Source organism: Panulirus ornatus, chromosome 41 (assembly GCF_036320965.1).
Source record: "Panulirus ornatus isolate Po-2019 chromosome 41, ASM3632096v1, whole genome shotgun sequence".
In the NCBI taxonomy this organism is placed as follows: domain Eukaryota; kingdom Metazoa; phylum Arthropoda; class Malacostraca; order Decapoda; family Palinuridae; genus Panulirus; species Panulirus ornatus.
The window spans coordinates 16,556,041-16,573,574 of NC_092264.1; the positions used below are offsets into that span (position 1 = coordinate 16,556,041).

General features: G+C 42.8%; 1 protein-coding gene across 1 annotated transcript in view; it reads right to left on the reverse strand.

Moving 5' to 3' along the window:
* The window catches only part of LOC139761717 (uncharacterized), a 256,164-nt gene that overhangs the window by 10,917 nt on the left and 227,713 nt on the right, over positions 1 to 17,534 (reverse strand). Inside the window, exons 20-26 of the mRNA XM_071686102.1 lie at positions 16,868 to 16,977; positions 15,427 to 15,530; positions 14,703 to 14,875; positions 14,456 to 14,557; positions 14,029 to 14,184; positions 13,667 to 13,924; positions 13,349 to 13,489 (exon numbers count right to left, since the gene is read on the reverse strand). Coding sequence (XP_071542203.1) covers positions 13,349 to 13,489; positions 13,667 to 13,924; positions 14,029 to 14,184; positions 14,456 to 14,557; positions 14,703 to 14,875; positions 15,427 to 15,530; positions 16,868 to 16,977 — 1,044 coding nt within the window. The remainder of the gene's footprint in view (positions 1 to 13,348; positions 13,490 to 13,666; positions 13,925 to 14,028; positions 14,185 to 14,455; positions 14,558 to 14,702; positions 14,876 to 15,426; positions 15,531 to 16,867; positions 16,978 to 17,534) is intronic.

The following is a 17,534-nucleotide window of genomic DNA, read 5'->3' on the forward strand; positions in this document are numbered from 1 at the left end:
TCACCATTTCCCGTGTCAGCGAGGTAGAGCCAGGAAACAAAGAATGGCCCATCCACTCATATACACATATATATATACATAAATGCTCAGACATGCACATATACATATATAAACATATCAACATATACATACATATACATACACAGACATATACATATATATATACATGTACATATTCCTACTTGCTTGCCTTCATCCATTCGTGTCGCGACCCCACCACACAGGAAATAGCATCCCCCACCCTTTCAGCAAGGTAGCGCCAGGAAAAGACAAAAAAAAAGGCCACATTCATTCACACTCAGTCTCTAGCTGTCATGTGTAATGAACGGAAACCACTGCTCCCTATCCACATCCAGGCCCCACAGACCTTTCCATGATTTACCCCAGATGCTTCACATGCCCCGATTTAGTCCATTGACAGCACGTCGACCCCAGTATAACACACTGTTCCAATTCACTCTATTCCTTGCACACCTTTCATCCTCTTGTACGTTCAAGCCCCAATCGTTTAGAATTTTTTTCACTCCATCCTTCCACCTCCAATTTGGTCTCCCGCTTCACCTTGTTCCCTCCACCTCTGACAAATATATCCTCTTTGTCAATCTTTCTTTACCCACAATCACCGTCCAAATCATATCAACACACCCTCTTCTGCTCTCTCAACCACACACTTTTTATTACCACACATCTCTCTTACCCTTTTATTACTTACTCAATCAAACCACCTCACAACACATATTGTCCTCAAACATTTCCTGTCCAACATATCCACCCTCCTCTGTACAACCCTATCTATAACCAATGCCTTGCAACCATATAACATTGTTGGAACTACTATTCCCTCAAACATACCCATTTTTTGCTTTCCAAGATAATGTTCTCTTCCACACATTCTTCATCGCTCCCAGAACCTAAAATCCCTCCCCCTTCCTGTGAATCACTTCTGCTTCCATAGTTTCATCCGCTGCTAAGTCCACTCTCAGATATCTAAAACACCACTTCCTCCAATTTTTCTTCATTCAAACTCACATCCCAATTAACATGTCACTCAACCTTACTGAACCTAATAACCTTGCTCTTATTCACATTCTCTCAATTTTCTCCTTTGACACACTTTTCCAAACTCAGTTACCAACCTCTGCAATTTCTCTCCCAAATCAGCCACCAGAGCTGTATCATCGGCGAAAAACTGGCTCTTTTCTCAGGCCCTCTCATCCACAACAGACTGTATACTCGCCCCTCTTTCCAAAACTCTTGCATTTACCTCCCTACCCACCCCATCCGTAAACAAATTAAGCAACCATAGGTACATCACACACCCCTGCCGCAAACCGACATTAACTGGGAACCAATCACTCTTCTCTCTTCCTAATTGTACACATGCCTTACATCCTTGGTAAAAACTTTTCACTGCTTCTAGCAACTTACCTCCCACATCTTGATATTAGTTAAGGTCTATACAAATTGGATAGCTTTATCGTTGATATAATTTGGAAACAATACCCCTTCTGGTCCAGATAATAAGTTTATGATACGCTTGTTGTCTGTCTTGGACACACCCGACCTCCATTTGGATTGTCACTTGTTTACCAAATGGCGTCCTAACTACGTCTCTTCGTTGTATATCAACTGACTGTCATATTTCCTTCTTGTATCTCCCCTGATGATGTGATTATTACACGAAAGTGCACTTGGGAACTTATCCTGTTTTATTTCCTCGCGGACTCATAGGAATATACTTGATCACGTGCCAAAATTGTGATCCTTTCCAAATATATATATATATATATATATATATATATATATATATATATATATATATATATATATATAATTTTTTTCATTTATTTTGCCTTGTCGCTGTCTCCCGCGTTAGCGAGGTAGAGCAAGGAAAACGGACAAAAGAATGGCCCAACCCACCCACATACACATGTATATACATACACGTCCACACACACAAATATACATACCTATACATCTTAACGTATACATATAAATATACACAAACAGACATATACATATATACACATATACATAATTCATACTGTCTGCCTTTATTCATTCCCATCGCCACCTCGCCACACATGAAATAACAACCCCCTCCCCCCTCATTTGTGCGAGGCAGCGCTAGAAAAGACAGCAAAGACCCCATTCGTTCACACTGTCTCTAGCTGTCATGTAATAATGCACCAAAACTACAGCTCCCTTTCCACATCCAGGCCTCACAGAACTTTCCATGGTTTACCCCAGACGCTTTACATGCCCTGCTTCAATCCACTGACAGCACGTCGACCCCGGTACACCACATCGATCCAATTCACTCTATTCCTTGCCCGCCTTTCACCCTCCTGCATGTTCAGGCCCCGATCACTCAAAATCTTTTTCACTCCATCTTTCCACCTCCAATTTGGTCTCCCACTTCTCCTCGTTCCCTCCACCTCCGACAAATATATCCTCTTGGTCAATCTTTCCTCACTCATTCTCTCCATGTGCCCAAACCATTTCAAAACACCCTCTTCTGCTCTCTCAACCACGCTCTTTTCATTTCCACACATCTCTCTTACCCTTACATTACTTACTCGATCAAACCACCTCACACCACATATTGTCCTCAAACATCTCATTTCCAACACATCCACCCTCCTGCGCACAACTCTATCCATAGCCCATGCCTCGCAACCATACAACATTGTTGGAACCACTATTCCTTCAAACATACCCATTTTTGCTTTCGGAGATAATGTTCTAGACTTCCACACATTCTTCAAGGCTCCCAGGATTTTCGCCCCCTCCCCCACCCTATGATTCACTTCCGCTTCCATGGTTCCATCCGCTGCCAGATTCACTCCCAGATATCTAAAGCATCTCTATCAACTCTATCATTTGCCTTCTCCAGATCCATAAATGCTACATACAAACCCATTTGCTTTTCTAAGTATTTCTCACATACATTCTTCAAAGCAAACACCTGATCCACACATCCTCTACCACTTCTATATATATATATATATATATATATATATATATATATATATATATATATACTGGAAAGGATCACAATTTTTGTGCGTGATCAAGATATTCCTATGAGTCCACGGGGAAAATGTTTACCAAATGACGTCCTAGCTTCGTCTCTTCGATGTATATCACCTGACTGTTATATTTCTTCTCTTGTGTCTCCCCTGATGATGTGATTATTACACGAAAGTGCACTTGGGAACTTTTCGTGCTTCATTTTCCCCGTGGACTCATAGGAATATATATATATATATATATATATATATATATATATATATATATATATATATATATATATATATATATATATATTATCCCTGGGGATAGGGGAGAAAGAATACTTCCCACGTATCCCCTGCGTGTCGTAGAAGGCGACTAAAAGGGGAGGGAGCGGGTTGCTGGAAATCCTCCCCTCTCGTTTTTTTTTAATTTTCCAAAAGAAGGAACAGAGAAGGGGGCCATGTGAGGATTTTCCGTCTAAGGCCCAGTCCTCTGTTCTTAACGCTACCTCGCAAATGCGGGAAATGGCGAATCGTATAAAAATATATATATATACATATATATATATATATATATATATATATATATATATATATATATATATATATATATATATATATATATATATATATATGTATATTATCCCTGGGGATAGGGGAGAAAGAATACTTCCCATGTATTCCCTGCGTGTCGTAGAAGGCGACTAAAAGGGGAGGGAGTGGGGGGCTGGAAGTCCTCCCCTCTTGTTTTTTTTTTTTTTAACTTTCCAAGAGAGGGAACATAGAAGGGGGCCAAGCGAGGATATTCCCTCAGAGGCCCAGCCCTCTGTTCTTAACGCTACCTTGCTAATGCGGGAAATGGCGAATAGTTTGAAAGAAAAAGAAAGATATATATATATATATATATATATATATATATATATATATATATATATATATATATATATATATATACAAATATATATATATATATATATATATATATATATATATATATATATATATTTTTTTTTTTTTTTTTTTTTTTTTTTTTTTTTTTTTTTTTTATACTTTGTCGCTGTCTCCCGCGTTTGCGAGGTAGCGCAAGGAAACAGACGAAAGAAATGGCCCAACCCCCCCCCCCCATACACATGTACATACACACGTCCACACACGCAAATATACATACCTACACAGCTTTCCATGCTTTACCCCAGACGCTTCACATGCCTTGCTTCAATCCACTGACAGCACGTCAACCCCTGTATACCACATGACTCCAATTCACTCTATTTCTTGCCCTCCTTTCACCCTCCTGCATGTTCAGGCCCCGATCACACAAAATCCTTTTCACTCCATCTTTCCACCTCCAATTTGGTCTCCCTCTTCTCCTCGTTCCCACCACCTCCGACACATATATCCTCTTGGTCAATCTCTCCTCACTCATTCTCTCCATGTGCCCAAACCATTTCAAAACACCCTCTTCTGCTCTCTCAACCACGCTCTTTTTATTTCCACACATCTCTCTTACCCTTACGTTACTTACTCGATCAAACCACCTCACACCACACATTGTCCTCAAACATCTCATTTCCAGCACATCCATCCTCCTGCGCACATCTCTATCCATAGCCCACGCCTCGCAACCATACAGCATTGTTGGAACCACTATTCCCTCAAACATACCCATTTTTGCTTTCCGAGATAATGTTCTCGACTTCCACACATTTTTCAAGGCTCCCAAAATTTTCGCCCCCTCCCCCACCCTATGATCCACTTCCGCTTCCATGGTTCCATCCGCTGACAGATCCACTCCCAGATATCTAAAACACTTCACTTCCTCCAGTTTTTCTCCATTCAAACTCACCTCCCAATTGACTTGACCCTCACCCCTACTGTACCTAATAACCTTGCTCTTATTCACATTTACTCTCAACTTTCTTCTTCCACACACTTTACCAAACTCAGTCACCAGCTTCTGCAGTTTCTCACATGAATCAGCCACCAGCGCTGTATCATCAGCGAACAACAATTATATATATATATATATATATATATATATACAAATATATATATATATATATATATATATATATATATATATATATATATATATATATATATATATATATATATATATATATATATATATATATTCTCTCTTTCAAACTATTTGCCATTTCCCGCGTTAGCGAGGTAGCATTAAGAACAGAGGACTGGGCCTTTGAGGGAATATCCTCACCTGGCCCCCTTCTCTGTTCCTTCTTTTGGAAAAATCAAAAAAAAAAAAAAGAGAGGGGAGGATTTCCAGCCCCACGCTCCCTCCCCTTTTAGTCGCCTTCTACGACACGCAGGGAATACGTGGGAAGTATTCTTTCTCCCCTATCCCCAGGGATAGAATATATATATATATATATATATATATATATATATATATATATATATATATATATATATCCTCCTCGAAGGCTCAGAGTGGGGTGCCTAAATGTGTGTGGATGTAACCAAGATGTGAAAAAAGGAGAGATAGGTAGTATGTTTGAGGAAAGGAACCTGGATGTTTTGGCTCTGAGTGAAACGAAGCTCAAGGGTAAAGGGGAAGAGTGGTTTGGAAATGTCTGGGGAGTGAAGTCAGGGGTTAGTGAGAGGACAAGAGCAAGGGAAGGAGTAGCAATACTCCTGAAACAGGAGTTGTGGGAGTATGTGATAGAATGTAAGAAAGTAAATTCTCGATTAATATGGGTAAAATTGAAAGTTGATGGAGAGAGGTGGGTGATTATTGGTGCATATGCACCTGGGCATGAGAAGAAAGATCATGAGAGGCAAGTGTTTTGGGAGCAGCTGAATGAGTGTGTTAGCGGTTTTGATGCACGAGACCGGGTTATAGTGATGGGTGATTTGAATGCAAAGGTGAGTAATGTGGCAGTTGAGGGAATAATTGGTATGCATGGGGTGTTCAGTGTTGTAAATGGAAATGGTGAAGAGCTCGTAGATTTATGTGCTGAAAAAGAACTGATGATTGGGAATACCTGGTTTAAAAAGCGAGATATACATAAGTATACTTATGTAAGTAGGAGAGATGGCCAGAGAGCGTTATTGGATTACGTGTTAATTGACAGGCGTGCGAAAGAGAGACTTTTGGATGTTAATGTGCTGAGAGGTGCAACTGGAGGGATGTCTGATCATTATCTTGTGGAGGCTAAGGTGAAGATTAGTATGGGTTTTCAGAAAAGAGGAGTGAATGTTGGGGTGAAGAAGGTGGTGAGAGTAAGTGAGCTTGGGAAGGAGACCTGTGTGGGGAAGTACCAGGAGAGACTGTGTACAGAATGGAAAAAGGTGAGAACAATGGAAGTAAGGGGAGTGGGGGAGGAATGGAATGTATTTAGGGAATCAGTGATGGATTGCGCAAAAGATGCTTGTGGCATGAGAAGAGTGGGAGGTGGGCTGTTTAGAAAGGGTAGTGAGTGGTGGGATGAAGAAGTAAGAGTATTAGTGAAAGAGAAGAGAGAGGCATTTGGACGATTTTTGCAGGGAAAAATTGCAATTGAGTGGGAGAAGTATAAAAGAAAGACAGGAGGTCAAGAGAAAGGTGCAAGAGGTGAAAAAAAGGGCAAATGAGAGTTGGGGTGAGAGACTATCAGTAAATTTTAGGGAGAATAAAAAGATGTTCTGGAAGGAGGTAAATAGGGTGCGTAAGACAAGGGAGCAAATGGGAACTTCAGTGAAGGGCGTAAATGGGGAGGTGATAACAAGTAGTGGTGATGTGAGAAGGAGATGGAATTAGTATTTTGAAGGTTTGTTGAATGTGTCTGACGACAGAGTGGCAGATATAGGGTGTTTTGGTCGAGGTGGTGTGCAAAGTGAGAGGGTTAGGGAAAATGATTTGGTAAACAGAGAAGAGGTAGTAAAAGCTTTGCGGAAGATGAAAGCCGGCAAGGCAGCAGGTTTGGATGGTATTGCAGTGGAATTTATTAAAAAAGGGGGTGACTGTATTGTTGACTGGTTGGTAAGGTTATTTAATGTATGTATGACTCATGGTGAGGTGCCTGAGGATTGGCGGAATGCGTGCATAGTGCCATTGTACAAAGGCAAAGGGGATAAGAGTGAGTGCTCAAATTACAGAGGTATAAGTTTGTTGAGTATTCCTGGTAAATTATATGGGAGGGTATTGATTGAGAGGGTGAAGGCATGTACAGAGCATCAGATTGGGGAAGAGCAGTGCGGTTTCAGAAGTGGTAGAGGATGTGTGGATCAGGTGTTTGCTTTGAAGAATGTATGTGAGAAATACTTAGAAAAGCAAATGGATTTGTATGTAGCATTTATGGATCTGGAGAAGGCATATGATAGAGTTGATAGAGATGCTCTGTGGAAGGTATTAAGAATATATGGTGTGGGAGGCAAGTTGTTAGAAGCAGTGAAAAGTTTTTATCGAGGATGTAAGGCATGTGTACATGTAGGAAGAGAGGAAAGTGATTGGTTCTCAGTGAATGTAGGTTTGCGGCAGGGGTGTGTGATGTCTCCATGGTTGTTTAATTTGTTTATGGATGGGGTTGTTAGGGAGGTAAATGCAAGAGTCCTGGAAAGAGGGGCAAGTATGAAGTCTGTTGGGGATGAGAGAGCTTGGGTAGTGAGTCAGTTGTTGTTCGCTGATGATACAGCGCTGGTGGCTGATTCATGTGAGAAACTGCAGAAGCTGGTGACTGAGTTTGGTAAAGTGTGTGGAAGAAGAAAGTTAAGAGTAAATGTGAATAAGAGCAAGGTTATTAGGTACAGTAGGGTTGAGGGTCAAGTCAATTGGGAGGTGAGTTTGAATGGAGAAAAACTGGAGGAAGTGAAGTGTTTTAGATATCTGGGAGTGGATCTGTCAGCGGATGGAACCATGGAAGCGGAAGTGGATCATAGGGTGGGGGAGGGGGCGAAAATTTTGGGAGCCTTGAAAAATGTGTGGAAGTCGAGAACATTATCTCGGAAAGCAAAAATGGGTATGTTTGAAGGAATAGTGGTTCCAACAATGCTGTATGGTTGCGAGGCGTGGGCTATGGATAGAGTTGTGCGCAGGAGGATGGATGTGCTGGAAATGAGATGTTTGAGGACAATGTGTGGTGTGAGGTGGTTTGATCGAGTAAGTAACGTAAGGGTAAGAGAGATGTGTGGAAATAAAAAGAGCGTGGTTGAGAGAGCAGAAGAGGGTGTTTTGAAATGGTTTGGGCACATGGAGAGAATGAGTGAGGAAAGATTGACCAAGAGGATATACGTGTCGGAGGTGGAGGGAACGAGGAGAAGAGGGAGACCAAATTGGAGGTGGAAAGATGGAGTGAAAAAGATTTTGTGTGATCGGGGCCTGAACATGCAGGAGGGTGAAAGGAGGGCAAGGAATAGAGTGAATTGGAGCGATGTGGTATACAGGGGTTGACGTGCTGTCAGTGGATTGAATCAAGGCATGTGAAGCGTCTGGGGTAAACCATGGAAAGCTGTGTAGGTATGTATATTTGCGTGTGTGGACGTGTGTATGTACATGTGTATGGGGGGGGGGTTGGGCCATTTCTTTCGTCTGTTTCCTTGCGCTACCTCGCAAATGCGGGAGACAGCGACAAAAAAAAAAAAAAAAAAAAAAAAAATATATATATATATATATATATATATATATATATATATATATATATATATATATATATATATTATAATGCAGTATACATGAAAACTAGAGAATGAGTGTGAACGAAAGTGGCCTTTGATCTTTTCCTAGCTCTACCTCGCGTGCGTGCAGGGGGAGGGGGTCGTAATTTCATGTGTGGCGGGGTGGCGGCGAGAATGAATAAAGGCAGTAAGTATGAATTATGTACATGTGTATATATGTATATGTCTGTGTATGTATATATATATATGTATACGTTGATATTTGTAGGTATGTATATGTGTGTGTGTGGACCTTTATGTATATACATGTGTATGTGGGTGGGTTGGGCCATTCTTTCGTCTGTTTCCTTGCACTACTTCGCTAACGCGGGAGACGACAAAATGTAATGAATATATATATATATATATATATATATATATATATATATATATATATATATATATATATATATATTCCTGTGAGTCCACGGGGAAAATGAAACACGATAAGTTCCCAAGTGCACTTTCGTGTAATAATCACATCATTAGATAAATATAACAACGAAGAGACGTAGCTAGGTCGCCATTTGGTAAACATGCGAATATCCAAGACAGACAACGAGCATGTCAAAAACTTATTATGTGGACAAGAAGGTGAACCGTTTACAAATTTTATCAACAATATAGTTATCCAATTTGTATAGACCTTCAGTGATATTAAGATTATAATTCTTTGTGTATTTTATAATAGAATATTCAATGATATTTCTCGTGGTACTGAAGTTAGAGTTAATAACTGAGATGGCATTACTCCAGTCAATATATATATATATATATATATCCCTGGGGATAGGGGAGAAAGAATACTTCCCACGTATTCCCTGCGTGTCGTAGAAGGCGACTAAAAGGGAAGGGAGCGGGGGGCTGGAAATCCTCCCCTCTCGTTTTTTTTTTTTTCTTTTAATTTTCCAAAAGAAGGAACAGAAAAGGGGGCCAGGTGAGAATATTCCCTCAAAGGCCCAGTCCTCTGTTCTTAACGCTACCTCGCTATCGCGGGAAATGGCGAATAGTATGAAAAAAAAAAAAAAAAAAATATATATATATATATATATATATATATATATATATATATATATATATATATATATATATATATATATATATATATAGTGATGGGTGATTTAAATGCAAAGGTGAGTAATGTGGCAGTTGAGGGAATAATTGGCATACATGGGGTGTTCAGTGTTGTGAATGGAAATGGTGAAGAGCTTGTAGATTTATGTGCTGAAAAAGGACTGGTGATTGGGAATACCTGGTTTAAAAAGCGAGATATACATAAGTATACGCATGTAAGTAGGAGAGATGGCCAGAGAGCGTTATTGGATTACGTGTTAATTGACAGGGGCGCGAAAGAGAGACTTTTGGATGTTAATGTGCTGAGAGGTGCAACTGGAGGGATGTCTGATCATTATCTTGTGGAGGCTAAGGTGAAGATTTGTATGGGTTTTCAGAAAAGAAGAGTGAATGTTGGGGTGAAGAGGGTGGTAAGAGTAAGTGAGCTTGGGAAGGAGACTTGTGTGAGGAAGTACCAGGAGAGACTGAGTACAAAATGGAAAAAGGTGAGAACAATGGAAGTAAGGGGAGTGGGGGAGGAATGGGATGTATTTAGGGAATCAGTGATGGATTGCGCAAAAGATGCTTGTGGCATGAGAAGAGTGGGAGGTGGGTTGATTAGAAAGGGTAGTGAGTGGTGGGATGAAGAAGTAAGATTATTAGTGAAAGAGAAGAGAGAGGCATTTGGACGATTTTTGCAGGGAAAAAATGCAATTGAGTGGGAGATGTATGAAAGAGAGAGACAGGAGGTCAAGAGAAAGGTGCAAGAGGTGAAAAAGAGGGCAAATGAGAGTTGGGGTGAGAGAGTATCATTAAATTTTAGGGAGAATAAAAAGATGTTCTGGAAGGAGGTAAATCAAGTGCGTAAGACAAGGGAGCAAATGGGAACTTCACTGAAGGGCGCAAATGGGGAGGTGATAAAAAGTAGTGGTGATGTGAGGAGATGGAGTGAGTATTTTGAAGGTTTGTTGAATGTGTTAGATGATAGAGTGGCAGATACAGGGTGTTTTGGTCGAGGTGGTGTGCAAAGTGAGAGGGTTAGGGAAAATGATTTGGTAAACAGAGAAGAGGTAGTAAAAGCTTTGCGGAAGATGAAAGCCGGCAAGGCAGCAGGTTTGGATGATATTGCAGTGGAATTTATTAAAAAAGGGGGTGACTGTATTATTGACTGGTTGGTAAGGTTATTCAATGTATGTATGACTCATGGTGAGGTGACTGAGGATTGGCGGAATGCGTGCATAGTGCCATTGTACAAAGGCAAAGGGGATAAGAGTGAGTGCTCAAATTTCAGAGGTATAAGTTTGTTGAGTATTCCTGGTAAATTATATGGGAGGGTATTGATTGAGAGGGTGAAGGCATGTACAGAGCATCAGATTGGGGAAGAGCAGTGTGGTTTTAGAAGTGGTAGAGGATGTGTGGATCAGGTGTTTGCTTTGAAGAATGTATGTGAGAAATACTTAGAAAAGCAAATGGGTTTGTATGTAGCATTTATGGATCTGGAGAAGTCATATGATAGAGTTGATAGAGATGCTCTGTGGAAGGTATTAAGAATATATGGTGTGGGAGGCAAGTTGTTAGAAGCAGTGAAAAGCTTTTATCGAGGATGCAAGGCATGTGTACGTTTAGGAAGAGAGGAAAGTGATTGGTTCTCAGTGAATGTAGGTTTGCGGCAGGGGTGTGTGATGTCTCCATGGTTGTTTAATTTGTTTATGGATGGGGTAGTTAGGGAGGTGAATGCAAGAGTTTTGGAAAGAGGAGCAAGTATGAAGTCTGTTGTGGATGAGAGAGCTTGGGAAGTGAGTCAGTTGTTGTTCGCTGATGATACAGCGCTGGTGGCTGATTCATGTGAGAAACTGCAGAAGCTGGTGACTGAGTTTGGTAAAAAGTGTGAAAGAAGAAAGTTAAGAGTAAATGTGAATAAGAGCAAGGTTATTAGGTACAGTAGGGTTGAGGGTCAAGTCAATTGGGAGGTAAGTTTGAATGGAGAAAAACTGGAGGAAGTAAAGTGTTTTAGATATCTGGGAGTGGATCTGGCAGCGGATGGAACCATGGAAGCGGAAGTGGATCATAGGGTGGGGGAGGGGGCGAAAATCCTGAGGGCCTTGAAGAATGTGTGGAAGTCGAGAACATTATCTCGGAAAGCAAAAATGGGTATGTTTGAAGGAATAGTGGTTCCAACAATGTTGTATGGTTGCGAGGCGTGGGCTATGGATAGAGTTGTGCGCAGGAGGGTGGATGTGCTGGAAATGAGATGTTTGAGGACAATGTGTGGTGTGAGGTGGTTTGATCGAGTAAGTAACGTAAGGGTAAGAGAGATGTGTGGAAATAAAATGAGCGTGGTTGAGAGAGCAGAAGAGGGTGTTTTGAAATGGTTTGGGCACATGGAGAAAATGAGTGAGGAAAGATTGACCAAGAGGATATATGTGTCGGAGGTGGAGGGAACGAGGAGAAGTGGGAGACCAAATTGGAGGTGGAAAGATGGAGTGAAAAAGATTTTGTGTGATCGGGGCCTGAACATGCAGGAGGGTGAAAGGAGGGCAAGGAATAGTGTGAATTGGATCGATGTGGTAAACCGGGGTTGACGTGCTGTCAGTGGATTGAATCAGGGCATGTGAAGCGTCTGGGGTAAACCATGGAGAGTTGTGTGGGGCCTGGATGTGGAAAGGGAGCTGTGGTTTCGGGCATTATTGCATGACAGCTAGAGACTGAGTGTGAAAGATTGACCAAGAGGATATATGTGTCGGAGGTGGAGGGAACGAGGAGAAGAGGGAGACCAAATTGGAGGTGGAAAGATGGAGTGAAAAGGATTTTGTGTGATCGGGGCCTGAACATGCAGGAGGGTGAAAGGAGGGCAAGGAATAGAGTGAATTGGAGCGATGTGGTATACAGGGGTTGACGTGCTGTCAGTGGATTGAATCAAGGCATGTGAAGCGTCTGGGGTAAACCATGGAAAGCTGTGTAGGTATGTATATTTGCGTGTGTGGACGTGTGTATGTACATGTGTATGGGGGGGGTTGGGCCATTTCTTTCGTCTGTTTCCTTGCGCTACCTCGCAAACGCGGGAGACAGCGACAAAGTATAAAAAAAAAAAAAAAAAAAAATATATATATATATATATATATATATATAATGAGGTAAAAGACTCGCTGGCCTAGGATGAAGTTATCTGTCAGATTCTGAACTGAACAAAAACACAATCATGGCCGAGGAACAGGTTACAGATTTGAGTCAGCATTGACGAGAGTGTCTGTTCAGTTACCTGTCATGTTATGGCTCATCCAAATGGTTCAAAACACATTAGCTAGAGCCAGAATTCACATACAGGTCAATTAGGATTTACCTACAATGGTTAAGTTTATTTAATGGGTCAGGATTCAATTGTATTGAGCTCTGTTTTGTTAGGAATGTGAAAGGGAATCAAAAATTGTGATGGTGAACTGAAATCTTCGTCAATGACCAGGTCATGCAAGCAGGCCAGTACAGGAGAAGAGCTTAGTGTCGTAAAGTTATATTAGAACTATTAAAGTGCCTTAAAGGTGATGTTATCCAACACCTCTTCAATTTAGATCCTAATGAGGCCGAAGGTAACCCAACAGCCTTAATGAAAGTGGCAGGTTACTGACCTGTATGACAGGGTTTGTGGCAGTGTTGGCCTCGCCAGCCCGGGGCACAGCTGCAGCTCCCGCTGACTGGGTCACACTGGCCACCGTTTTGGCACTGGCACTCCAGCACACACCCGGGCCCGTACCGGCCAGGCCTGCACCCTGGAGGAGACCAACAATGTACTCAGGTCATCATTGCAGGGGAAGCAAGTGAAGCTCCACGTCAGAGCTTTATGTATTCGTTTTATAAGTTATAATATATATATATATATATATATATATATATATATATATATGAGAGGGTGTTATGATATAACGTGAGCAGTATGGGTAACTAACCTGTCTCGCAGAAGGTGCCGGAGAAGCCTGGGGGACAGACGCATGCCCCGGTGTCATGCTGGCAGGCAGCCCCATGCTGACAGAGGCACGTGTGCTGACAGCCACTACCATAGGTCCCCTCGGGACACCTGTCCTGGCAGGTGGCACCTGTGTACCCCGGGGGGCAGACGCAGGCCCCGGACACCCGGTCACACGTGCCACCGTTGTGACAGAGGCACACGTGTTGGCAGTCGCTGCCCCAACGGTCGCTCGGGCAGGCTGGGGGAAGGGACATGGCTTAAGGGTGGCAGATGGAGGAAGGAAGGTGACAGGATCTCACACACCTGTTCAAAAAGGGGGTTTCAGGGGGCGAGAATACTTACTCTTGGAACAGTGCTGGCCGTGCTTGCCCGGAGGACAGGTGCAGGAGCCCGTCGCTGGGTCGCAGGTAGCACCGACGCCACAATTACAGTGGTTGCGGCAGTCCAGCCCCCAGAAGCCGTCGGGACACGGCCGTGAGCAGAAGGTGCCGCGCCATCCTGGTTAGCGGGAGAGACAGAAGCCATCACAACAGACTCGGTCACACCCGCGCGAACTACGACACCCCAACAGTAGAGGCGCTGGGCAGCAGCTGCGCCTCAGACCTAACTACAGAATTTACGTTTTTTTTTTTTTTTGTACTACTACTGAAGATGCTTCAAGCTAATGAAGTTATCTGATTTAATGATGCGTTTCTCGTTCGAAAAAGATTATTTTTTTTTCAGTCTACAACTGGGTATCCGTGTCACATGGCGTGTGGGGTAGAGGTACCTGGCTTGCACATGCAGGCCCCGGAGATGTGGTCACATTCGGCACCGTTGGCACAGCTGCAGTTCATAGCGCACCCTGAGCCGTAGTTCCCCGCCTCACACGCTGTGGACGGGTCCTCACGTTACACAGTGTACCACATCATGACATCCACCAAGCTGTATGATTAGCATTTAACTCTTGATTAGGATTATCGTACCACTACTGGAAACATTATTTATAATCATTAGAAAATCATTCTGTTGCTCACGCTGCTTGCACTGTGGTCCTCGCCATCCCGGGGCGCAGGCGCACTCCCCGGTGATTCTGTCGCACCCGCCGCTGTTGTCACACTCGCACATGTGGACGCAATGGCGCCCATAGCGGCCCAGGGGACACGGCTGGCCGCAGTTAGCACCAGTGAAGCCCGGCAAGCACTCGCACCTGCAGTAGCCACCACCAGCGGGAGGCTATACTTAAGTCCCCAGTATGTAATGTGATAATATATATATATACTCATAATGAGTTTGTATTGGAATGAACGACATTGGTTAATAATGCTGCTTGATATATTCTCTGGGAGTAACATCCACTGAAAGCAGTTAAGTGATATTGTCTATAAACAGGATACAATACCCACCAACCAGACCCACTACACACCCTCAGGAGTCCACCTCCCACCCTCAGAAGTCCACCTCCCACCCTTAGGGATCCACTACCCACCCTCAGGAGTCCACTACCCACCCTCAGGAGTCCACCTCCCACCCTCAGGGGTCTACTACCCACCCTCAAGAGTCCACTACCCACCCTCAGAAGTCCACCTCCCACCCTCAAGAGTCCACTACCCACCCTCAAGAGTCCACTACCCACCCTCAGAAGTCCACGTCCCACCCTCAGAGGTCCACCACCTACTCTCAGAGGTCCACTACGTACTCTCAGGAACCCGCTAGTCACCGCGAGGAGCCCCCTGCCCACCTTGGGGATACAGCACCTACCTGCCGGTGACGTGGTGGCAGGAGGCCCCATTCAGACAGTTGCAGGTCTCGGTACAGTCCTTCCCGAACCTGTTGGCAGGACATCTGGACTCGCAGGCTGGGCCCTGAGGAGGATGAGATACTCAGCTCTTGTGCCAACTGCAACAGCAGCAGCAGTAGGATCATAACTGATGTCCACAATAAACAGGATCAGAAGCGACAAACATAGATACAAAAAAGAGAATCTAAGGAATTAGATGAGAGATCACAAAATGAGTCATGAAACAAATGAAAATTAGGAGATTAAAAAATGCTTCATGAAACAGATGAAAATTAGATTACAAAATGCGTCATGAAACAGATGAAAATTAGGACACTGAAACTTACAGCTAATGAGCCTGATAACAAGATCAAAACGAATTAAAGTCATTTAAAAGGAATCCAGACAAGGTCATAGGAGAAAGTGTCAGAAAAAAGATCAGGAGGGTTTGAGATTCTTTGACCAAAACACTTATATCTCTCTACCCATTCATACTGCTTTCCTCGTCCTTGCTACTCAGCAAAATGGAAGTTCAAAGTTACCACACCCAGGACTGGACCAGGTTCTTCGTTCTCCCGGTGTTTCTCCCAGTTCTACCACTGTCTCATCAGTTAAGTAGTATACAGCGGTCTGTATGATGCTACTTCCATTGTGGTTGTGGGCTGAGAGGCACACTATCATCATTTATAGTTTATCGTGATTCATCTTCGTTATCTACTTTCTCTTCGTCTTACCACAGACAATTATAATTCTAAATAGTCCTGTTATAATGCTATATAACACCTGTTATAATGCTATATAACCCTGTTAATTTTTGGATCCAGCAACTCTGTTAATGTTTCAGATTGCCCCAAGCATACAACAACCTTCACATGGCCCATCATTACCAGTCCTGAACCATCTGTACCGGGTCTTGTACTATCTGTACTAGTCCTGAACCACATGTACCGGGTCTTGTACCATCTGTACTAGTCCTGAACCACCTGTACCGGATCTTGTACCATCAGTACTTGTCCTGAACCAATTGCACCAGCCGTCGTAACCCGACCTTGTTCACGGCTGCTATACTCCTCCAAGGTGAGTGTGAACACACGAAACCCCGTATAAGACCGAAGCTCCAGCCTGCGCACACCCTGCCAGCCATGCGCACACCCTGCCAGCCAACCGGAAGTAACTGGTCTACCCTGCTGCTACGTCTGTTCTCTTTGACGTCAACTTTTACGACAAGCTGTTCCCTCTTTATGACCTTAAAATCAATCGTACCATCTTATTGGTTCTAAGAATCACAACCTGATATAATCATACAAATAGAGTGGTTAATCAGACATACGATTAATAAGAAAAACCTAATAAGACGATTAAAAATGAGTGAGACGATTAAAAAACTAATGGGACGCTTCAAAACGACATAAAAGAACTCACCACGAATCCTGACGGGCAGTGGCAATGACCGGTGATGCGATCACAGGAGGCACCATTCTGGCACCAACACTCCTCCTGACAGCTCTTGCCCCACCGACCGTCGCGACAGTCTGGTAAAACGGTCATTAGGTAAATGGCCATTCGGTAAATGGCTATTAGGTAAAATGGTAATTAGGTAAATGGCCAATAGGTAGATGGTCATTAGGTAAATAGCCATCAGGTAAATGGCCATCAGGTAAATGGCCATTAGGTAAATGGCCATTAGGTAAATGGCCATTAGGTAAATGGCCATTAGGTAAATGGTCATTAGGTAAGTGGCCATTAGGTAAATGGCCATTATATTTATTGTAATGTCTGAATGCTTTCTTTTTCTTTCTCTGGAGGTGAAGCACACGTAATAAGGGAATTATAGAGTTACCCATAAAGATGGAGGGAATAGTCGCAAAATGAGGGACATTTCTACAAGTCCTGTGGCCTGTCTTTAATCAAACTGGCTCCAGTTAAGCTCAAATTTAGCACACCCATATCTACTCGTACGTGTTTTTTTTTCTATGGTTTTTGAATCTATCCCCACATTCGTGTGTAAATCTTTATATATCTAAACGAGACAGAGAGAAAATTCTGCTACACTTACACTTCAGGTGCTACACATACACTACAGCTGCTA